General features: G+C 39.3%; 1 protein-coding gene across 1 annotated transcript in view; it reads left to right on the top strand.

Moving 5' to 3' along the window:
- CRTAM (cytotoxic and regulatory T cell molecule) overlaps positions 1–9,321 on the top strand; it is a 26,009-nt gene extending 16,688 nt beyond the window's left edge. Inside the window, exons 7-10 of the mRNA XM_007949973.1 lie at positions 1,204–1,287; positions 3,034–3,180; positions 6,374–6,460; positions 9,191–9,321. Of these exons, the coding sequence (XP_007948164.1) occupies positions 1,204–1,287; positions 3,034–3,180; positions 6,374–6,460; positions 9,191–9,321 (449 nt within the window). The remainder of the gene's footprint in view (positions 1–1,203; positions 1,288–3,033; positions 3,181–6,373; positions 6,461–9,190) is intronic.
- Positions 9,322–9,598: the final 277 nt, after the last annotated feature.

The following is a 9,598-nucleotide window of genomic DNA, read 5'->3' as shown; positions in this document are numbered from 1 at the left end:
TGTCATCGAGTTGACTCGACTCATAGCAACCCCTCCTTGGGTTTCTGAGGCAGTATCTCTACGGAAGTAGATTGCCCAATCTTCCTTCTGAGGAGTGGCTAGTGGGTTTTAACTGCCAGCCTTCTGGTTAGCAATCAAGTGCCTTAGGCACTAAGCCACCAGAGTTCCTTACTTTACATTTGTTGTTTGTTGTTGTTATTTGCTGTTGAGTCAGCCATATAAATGTATATATGTCAATATATTTATATATACAAATATCTTCAAACCAGAAAAACAAACTCATTGCCATAGTAAAATCCAATTCATAGAAACTGTATAGGAAAGAATAGAACTGCTCCATAGGATTTCCAAGTCTGCAGTCTTTACAGAAGGAGATTGCAACTTCTTTCTCTTGCAGTATATATCTATTTCTCTATCTAGTTACACACACACACACACACACACACACACATATGTGGTGGTTAAGTTTGTGTGTCAACTTGGCTGGGCCTGGTTGAGTGGCTGGGCAGCTGGTGGCAGTTATTCCCCATGATGAGACTGGCAATCAACTCCATGATGGGATCTAACACAAGCAGCTGAGTAGCTGCTTTAGGGGGATGTGGTCTGCTTCCCGTATATAAGAAGCAGCTTTGGGAATGGTCTGTAGCTTATGGCATGCTTGAACCCTGCATGTAGCTGTGTCATTGTTCAGCAGCCCATGATGCTCTGCCAACCTTGGGACTTTCAATGGACTTAAATTAATGGCCTGCCATATGGTTTGGTAACATCGGGATTGTGCCATTTTATTTGTCGACCTTGGGCTTGTTAGCCTCAGCAGCCAGTAGCTGCCTGAGTGATGAGATGCCTCTAGCTTCAGTGGGCCAGGAGGAAGAGGCAGAGCTGAAGCCCAAGGTGGAGGGGCTTTCACACAGCCCCGAGAGCCTGGCACTTTGAACTCGGACTTCTATCCTCCTGAACTGTAAGAGAATAAACTCCTGTTTAGTCTCAAGCTGCTTTGGGAAGACTAGAAAGAGAGAGAAAATCCCTGGGTGGTGTTTAATGAGCTCAGCTGCTAATCCAAAGGTTGGAGGTTGAGGTTGGAGTTCACCTAGAGGCTCCCTGTTCAAGCCATTCCATTTGTGGTATATTCCTGTCAGAGCAGCACTAAGTAACCAGAACAGTATATATTGTGTACACATCATATCTTGCTTTCTTTCACCTTAGTCACAGTAATAGAAGAGTTCAGCACATCAGAGAGTGACAAGAAAGAGGAAGAACAAGCCTCTCAAGGCCCTGACTTGACCAATGGTAAGTGCCATCCACTGCATTTACAATAAACGCTTGACATTTTAACCTCTTAATCAATAAGCCCAATGGCCTTTTTCAGTTCTCATTTTTCTTGACCTTTATGCCCTATAGACATGATTGGTTAATTAATCACTCCCTTGTTCCTTCTTGACTTAGTTGCTTCCTTGGCTTTTTTGACAGTCTACTTAGTCCTGTTCCTCTGCTACTAACCACTCCTTCTCTGTGTCCTTCAGCTAACTCTACTTCTTCTGCCACTTCTTAAATATAGATATACTTCTTGAGTTTACTTCTCCTTCATCTTTTGAAGAGTTTATCTGTTCTCAGGATTGTCCCTGTCACCATTAAACAGAAGATATTGTAGCTATATTTCCAGAACATTCCCACAGCATTAGTCCCTCTTTCATTCCAATGTCTACATATCCCTGGCTGAATATTCTACTATCTCCTCCAACTCAACATTACTAAATATCAAATAGCATTTTTTCCCCACAAAATCAGCTTGGCCAAGGCATCACACAGCTCAAAATCTTGGGCTCTTCCCTCTCCAGTCAGTTTCCAAGGACTTTTGAATCTTCTCTGTCAGGTATTTTGCCCATTATCTGTCCACCATCCTAGTCCAGATGCTCAGCATCTCCAGCATGAAGTAATGCAACTTCAGTCTCTCCACATCTGGTCCATTGTTGACACACTCTCAAAGACCTCTTTACATCTGTATTTAAAAAAAAAAAAAAACTTCCATTGCTTCCCCTGGTCTACAACACAGAGTCTGAACCCAAACTTCTACCACCTACCTCTGCTGTCCCATCACTAAGCAGTTTCTAAATGGATATACATTTTTCACTGAAAACATCTCCCCATGTCTATTACACAGCTTTCATTTGTCCTAACTGTCCCTGATAGAAGGAAAGATCTTGTCACTCTTCTCCTTCTCCCTGCACCCCTCCTCACAGCCAGTATCTTCACTGAAAATTTTCTCCACCAGCTCAGCCCTCAGGGACCATTTCTGCCCCTGAGCCCATGAACACATTCTTATATGAACTACACATATGGATCTAACATTTAGCATAATATATCTTCTTTGACTTTATTAGTAGTAGTAGTAGTTCATTTGTTTACAATGTACAGAGAACTTTCCCCTAAAACTCAAGGATTGTGTCTTAAGCAGCTCCAAGCATGTTCTATACACAGCTGGCACTCCTAAATTGCTTGTTGGATGAAAGGAAGGAACCAGGATATTTAGCAAAATGACAGTCCATAGAATCTAGGTTCAAAAAGCCCTCTGAGAGCTCAAGTAGCTTATCTCCAAATACCTCCATGTAGGACCACATTTAACCCAGCCAAAATAAATGATTTTACTTGGGTAGCATTCCAAGCTTCTTAACAATTTGTATTGCTACTTAACTACACTTAGCTAAGAAATCATTCCTTATGACTAATTTGAATCCCTGACTGTAATTTAAGTCAATTTTCTTGCATGCTTCCTGCAGAAATGAAAAACAACTGGCTCAATATCTATGTAACTTAAAGACAATTTTCAAATCATCCTACAGGGTTGCTTTGTTTGTTTGTCTGTTTGCTTGTTTTCAGAGAATGAACAATATGAGCCCCTTTGCCTTCAGGGTGAAACTTTTGCTCATCGCTTCTTCATCTGAACTGCCCTTCAGCTTATACTGCGTGGTCAAAGTAATGTGTATATTCCTCAGTGACCAAAAAAAAAAGTCTAAAATTCTTTTGTTTCTCTTACAGAAGCTAATCCCACATCCCTAAGATTGATGAGCAAGAAAAGTGGCATACTGTTGCTCATTCTTGTGTCCTTCCTCATTTTCATACTCTTCATCATTGTCCAGCTCTTCATAATGAAGCTGCGGAAAGCACACATGATATGGAAAAAAGGTAAGTGGGCAGAGAGAGTCTAATGGAGGCCGCATGATGCCAAAAGGAAAATTCTGTCAATTAAAGCTTTTCCATTAGATATTGTACAGTCTATTTGATAATGTTGTCACTCAAGTAAGCACTTATTTTCCAATAAATTCAAACCCTAAAGTGCTTGCCTGCTAACTGAAAGGGCAGCAGTTTGAACCCATTAACCACTTGTGGGAAAAAGATACGGCAGTCTGCTTCTGTAAAGATTACAGCCTTGGAAACTCTATGGAGTGGCTCTATTCTATCCTATAGGGTCACTATGAGTCGGAATCAACTCAACGGCAATGGGTTTGGTTTGTGGTTTTTGGTTATAGTCAAAGAACATATAACCAAGAGAAACTAGAGTAGCTCTGGGAATTAATATTAAGTTAAAAGCTTCTATTCACAAAAGGATACAAAGTAGAGAACACACCCATTACTTTATTCAATAAACATTTGTTGAGCACCTACTCTCTGCCAGATACTGTTCCAGGTATTGAAGACACATCTGTCAGCAAGACACATGCAGTCCCTGCTCTCAAGGAGTTCATATTTTAGGGATGATTGAGCAAAAGTTGAATATAATAGACTGTTGCAGTTCTATTCCTACTTTGCAAGAATGCACTCAACCTTACTCGAACATAATAGTAATTTTTTCTAACTTTAATGTATTGTTTTTGTTGAGAATTCTTTTGGTTGCTTCTGTTCCTCTAACAAACATACCACAAATTTATGGCTTGAACAAACAAGAGTTTATTTTTATTACAGTTGTAGAGGCTAGAAATCTGAATTCAAAGTACCAAGCTCTAGGGGCTGGGTGAAAGCCTCTTGAACTTTGGCTTCAGTTCTGCCTCTTGCTCCTAGACCACTGGAGCTACAGATGTCTCTTTACTCAGGCAGCTGCTGACTGCTGAGGCTGATAAACCCAAAGTCGACAAATTAAACGGCACAGTCCCAAAATCATCAAACCACATGACAGGCCACTAATTCACATCCATTAACAGTTCCAAGATCAGCAGACAACATTGCAGGCTGCTGAATGACAACTTGACTACATGTAGGATTCAAGGATGCAAAAAGCTTCAGAGACCTTTCTCAAAACTACTTCTTATATACTGGAAGCAGACCACATCCCTAAGGCAGCTACTCAGCTACTCCAGTAGATTCCACCATGGAGTTGATTACCAGTCTCATCATAGAGAATAACTACATTCAGCTACCCAGCCACTCAAAACCAGGCCTAGCCAAGTTGACACACAACTTAACTACCACAGGAACATACACAGCAAGACATACACCAATTCACCAATTTCTACATGTACAAGTGATATTACATTCTTTGAGTTGTGCAACCATTTTCACCAGCCTTTTTTGAGTTGTTCCTCCATCATTAAAATAAACTCACTACCCCTTAATCTTTCATGTTGCTATTGTCAACTTGATCCCATATAGATAGTTCTTAAAAAAGCATATTGCTCCAGGCAAACCTTTTTTTACTAGTTAAACTAAACTATTATTTTGTTTTAAGAAGACTTCAGGGGATATTTTTTGTTTAAGGTTTAAAGACAATCACAGGGCAATAGTTTCAGGGACTCATCCACCTTCCGTAGCTCCAGAAAATCTGTAGTCTATGAGAATTCGAAATTTTGTTCTGCTTTTTCCATCTTTTTATTGCTATCAATAAGTTGTACATCTATAAAAAGTTGAATTGGTAAAAGTTGGATGATATATTTACAACAATGACCAAAAAAAAAAAAAAAAAGAAAAAGTATCTGTTGAGGTTGCTTACGTTCAAACACCTCAGGTTTTGTTCCTTGGTTTGGAGGTCTAGGGTCATGGTTTCATGGGACATCCCAGTTAATTGACCTAGTAATGTATTTAGTACTTTTCTGTTCTATCACCTACTTCCATGACTAGTCCCTGGGGTCTTAAAAGCTGGCAAGTGGCCATCCAAGGCACTACAATTGGTCTCTATTCACTGGGAGCAACAGAGAAAGAAGGACAGTCAGGAATAGGAGAAGGATATGGAATGTGTGGCTAATTGCTTCCATGAACAATTTCCTCCTGTGCCATGAGATCAGAACTGGGCAGTTCCCAGCTACTATGGTAACAATTTTTATCTAGGCATTTTGATTAAAAAGTTATCATTGAAATAAAACAAAAAAATACTTAGCTAGCATGGGCAATACTTATTAAAATGCATATACTCAATTCATGGCAAAGCTGGAAGGGACCTTAGAAATTATCCAGAATAATCATCTACTCAATTCATTCCATAAACATATGCCAGGATCAAATTCCTTATTTAATTCTAAGTCATCATACAGCCCTGTCCCATTCAATAAGTAACCACAATGTGGCACCTCAGCATTCGCGATGTGGTTAGTCCCTACTGAGTTGTGGTGTAAGTGTAAAATACACACTGAATTTTGAATGTTCAATACACACACATACACACACTAAGACTGTAATATAGCTAATAATCTTCTGGATTGACTGAGTTAAAATATATTAATAAATTAATTCCACCTGCTTTTTTCCATTTTTAGCATGGGTACTAGAAAATTTTAAATTACACATGAGCCTCATGTTATAGTGTATTAGACAGTACTGTTCCTGCCACATGTGGCTTCAATACCCAGTGACAGAGAACTGAGTGTGTCCCAAGCAAAACATCATATCTTTTAATAGCTCTGACCTTCATAAAAGTACCACTTCTCCTAGTTTAATATCAGTCTCTCCAGATATTCAGATGGGTTAGCATACTCATCATAAATAGACCCAGCAACAGGGGTCTGACTTTTCAGTTATACCTGCACAATAAGCAAACACTATAGTATTCTTCTAAAATTTCCCAATAATGCTTCACCTCCAGAGTTCTTTAATGACTACTTGAATTATTTCTTCCCAAAGAACAATTCTTGATTCTAATCTGCTACCATTTTGACTTCCCACAACTCTTGGGCTCTTTCCTCTTATATTGCCTAGCAGACTACCTGAAGGAATCATAGTAGAGATTCCAAAACTATGTGTTGAATTAATGAAGCCATGTAGCATGGAACAAGGACTGACAAGTCTACTATTGCACAATAACAGAGGTGTCATCTTATCCAAACATATATTTCTATATAGAGATGATGTCTGTAGCACCAGAATTAGTAATCTAATTTTTTTTTTCTTGCAGAAAATGAAATTTCAGATCACACACTGGAAAGTTACAGATCCAGATCAAATAATGAAGAAACATCATCCCAAGAGAAAAATGGCCAAAGTAAGTAAACTATATGACCAGAGACTTAAAATATAAGATTCATTAATTTGTTGCCTGTAAGAAGGAGGGTAAAATTCAAAGGTTGCTTTTTAAACCAGAACATCAGTCTCAATAATCATCTTGCTTAATTTAAGGGAGAGCATCTCAATAAACATAAAGCAGCAGTGAAATTCATGCAGCTGAAGTTATGCCTCCTTGGGAAGCCACCGTTGAACCCTCCTCTGTCACACACAGGCACAACCACTGGACTGTGTGCCCCTCCTGGGCTCCAGTGTATCCTGTATACTTTATCATTGGCATGATAATTCCCACATGATATTGTAATTTTTGGTGTTTTGATTTAGCTACTATAATACTCCTTCAGGTAGTGAGTAATTGGATTTATTCTATCCTAGCACAAGGCCTGGCACCAACTGAGTGTTTGATAAATTTATATTGATTGAATGGATAATAATAATAATAATAAATAGTCACCCTCGAGTCCCTTCTAACACATGGTGAACCCGTGTGTATCTGAGTAGAACTATGCTCCCAGGGTTTGCAATGATGGATCTTTCAGAAGTAGATTACCAGGCTTTTCTTCCAAAGCACTTCTGGAACTTCCACATTATCTTTCAGTAGCCAAATTAATCGTTTACATCGTTTAATTAATCATATTAATAGTTTAGACCACCCAGGGACTCCAAGGGAATACAAGGTTTAAATAGTTAAAGCAAAAACATTTCAGATCCTTTGGATGACTGCATTATAATACTTCAAGCAAAATATGTAAAGAAAATGAAGAGCTTACATGGGAAGAAGAATGTGTGTGTGTGTGTGTGTGTGTGTGTTTATTCTTGACAAAGATCCAATAGGCAGAAGTCAGCAACAGTCTTAAATCTTCCAACCATTTTATTTCCTCCACACAAAATAACATTGCACCCGCCAAGAGTGGCAAAAAATGTGCAAGCTTTGCGGCACCTTTCTATTCGATTGAGGTTTGCGAAGGACACTTGTCTTTTACCATTGCCTTTTAAATATCTTGACCTAGTAGAGTGTAAAATGGAAAGAAAGAATAGATACATTGGCAGGGAGAGGGACACAAGCGAATTGACTGTGTGAAAACTGGAGGTGGGAAGGGAAACGTTTGTAACCAGTACACAAGCTGTTGTGTTTCTGTAACATCATGTGTTTCTATAACATCACTTGTCTCATACTTGATTGGCAAATAGGAGAATATGTCAGTGTAATGTGTAAATTGGTCTCCTTCTTATGCAATTTTCCTAGTCAAGGGGAAACAAAACAGTAGAAGTAGATTATAAAGTTTAATAAGAAAGGAAAAGGCCCTGTGTTCAGCTGTTGAACAAATCAAATCCCTTACATTTCAATTTTTTAAAAATTTGAAATGAGTACCTGCACTCAGGCCTCTTACCCAAAGAAAGATACCCTGTGTGGTGCGAGCAGTTCACGTGGTCAGTTGCTGACCAACAGAACAGAAGACTGAGTCCACCTATTGGTGCCTCAGAAGAAAGGCCTGGTGATCTAAAAAAAAATTATCCATTGAAAATCCTAAGGATCATATGGGATTGCCATGAATCAGGGCCAACATTGGGACAACTGGTAGGGGCTTGCCATGCCTCAGGAGAGATTGAATTTCCTCCACTTCCATTTGTCTAGCCTCAGTGCACTCAATCTAGCATTTTGACTCTATTGTTTTTGCACATTTAAAAAATTATCTTCTGGGGCTACCTTCAGCTTCAGTTAGTGGTGTGTTTATAAAATTGAATAGGTTTTGAAGGGTCTGTGCCTTTTCCCACTTAAAAAAAAAAAAAAAATGCCATAGAGTTGATTCCTAGTCATGGAGACCCCATGTGTGACAAAGTACAACTGTCCTCCATAGGGCTTTCAGTGGCTGCTTTTTCTGAAGCAGATCTCCAAGCCTTTTTTTCAAGGCACCTCTGGATGGCCTCAAACCTCCAACATTTCTGTCATCAACCGAGCATGTTAACCTTTGCGCTACCCAGAGATTTCCCTTTCCCCATAAGTTCTTTACTATGCAACTTTGCTGAAGGCAATATTGTTGTTGTTGTTGTTTCTACCAGTGACATGTATGTTATTTCATAGCAGAAATACCGGTATATTTTATTTCAGGTTGGGAGCTCTGGTAGTGTAGTGTTTAAGGCATTTGACTGCTAACCAGAAGGCTAGCAGTTCAAAGCCACCAACCACTCCTCAGAAAGATTGGGCAATCTACTTCCATAGTGATACCACCTCAGAAACCCAAGGAGGGGTCACTATGAGTCGGATACTACTCATAGTCGGATACTACTCAGATATGACAGCAGTGGGTTTGGTTTTCGGTTTTAGCAAGACTTTAAGGAGCCTGGGTGATGCAATGATTAAGTGTTGGCTGCTGACCAAAAGGTCAGCAGTTCAAAAACCACCAGCCACTCTGTGGGAGCAAAGTCCTGATCTGCTCCTGTGAAGATTACAGCCTAGGAAACCCTATCAGGTAGTTCCACTCTATCCTGAAGGATCACTATGAGTCAGAATCAACTCAACAGCAAGCAACAACGCTTTCAAGATTAGAATATAGCAATGTATATTTCACACATCAGTGAATTTTAGATTTGATTTTATAAGCCATTAACATTTGGATATGAAACAATATCATCCAATAAAAATGTTTTGAGTAAATGGGTGCAACCTTGTTCAAAATAAATATTTATCTTCAACATGTTTTTCTTTCAGCTTCCCACCCTAAGAGCTGCATGAATTACATCACACAGTTATACAGAGAAGCAAAAACGAAGAGGAAAGAAAATGCACAACATGTACCATTAAAAGGCACACACATCCATATACCAGAGAATGTTGTGTAGTGCTCCCTGCAACAGAAAATATTTCAGGGCAGATGTGTTGTCCCCTCAGTGGACCAGCCCATGGAAAGGAGCACAATTACTGTGACATGAATAACATGCTTTGAATGCAATGCAAGATGGTACCCTCTGATGATAATCTGCCCTGGAGTTAGGGCAGCAAAATGAGGACCAAACCATGGAATAACACATCATAGTTTAAAGAATTATAACCTATTATGCCTGACACTACTTCAGAGTAGGAAGATTCTACTAGCCCCTTGTGCATCAGGTCAATGTG

This window comes from Orycteropus afer, unplaced genomic scaffold, assembly GCF_000298275.1.
Source record: "Orycteropus afer afer isolate SDZICR_OR568_19922 unplaced genomic scaffold, OryAfe1.0 scaffold00258, whole genome shotgun sequence".
Classification (NCBI taxonomy): domain Eukaryota; kingdom Metazoa; phylum Chordata; class Mammalia; order Tubulidentata; family Orycteropodidae; genus Orycteropus; species Orycteropus afer.
Note: the sequence above shows the minus strand (reverse complement) of the source record. Positions and strands in the feature narration are given on the sequence as shown.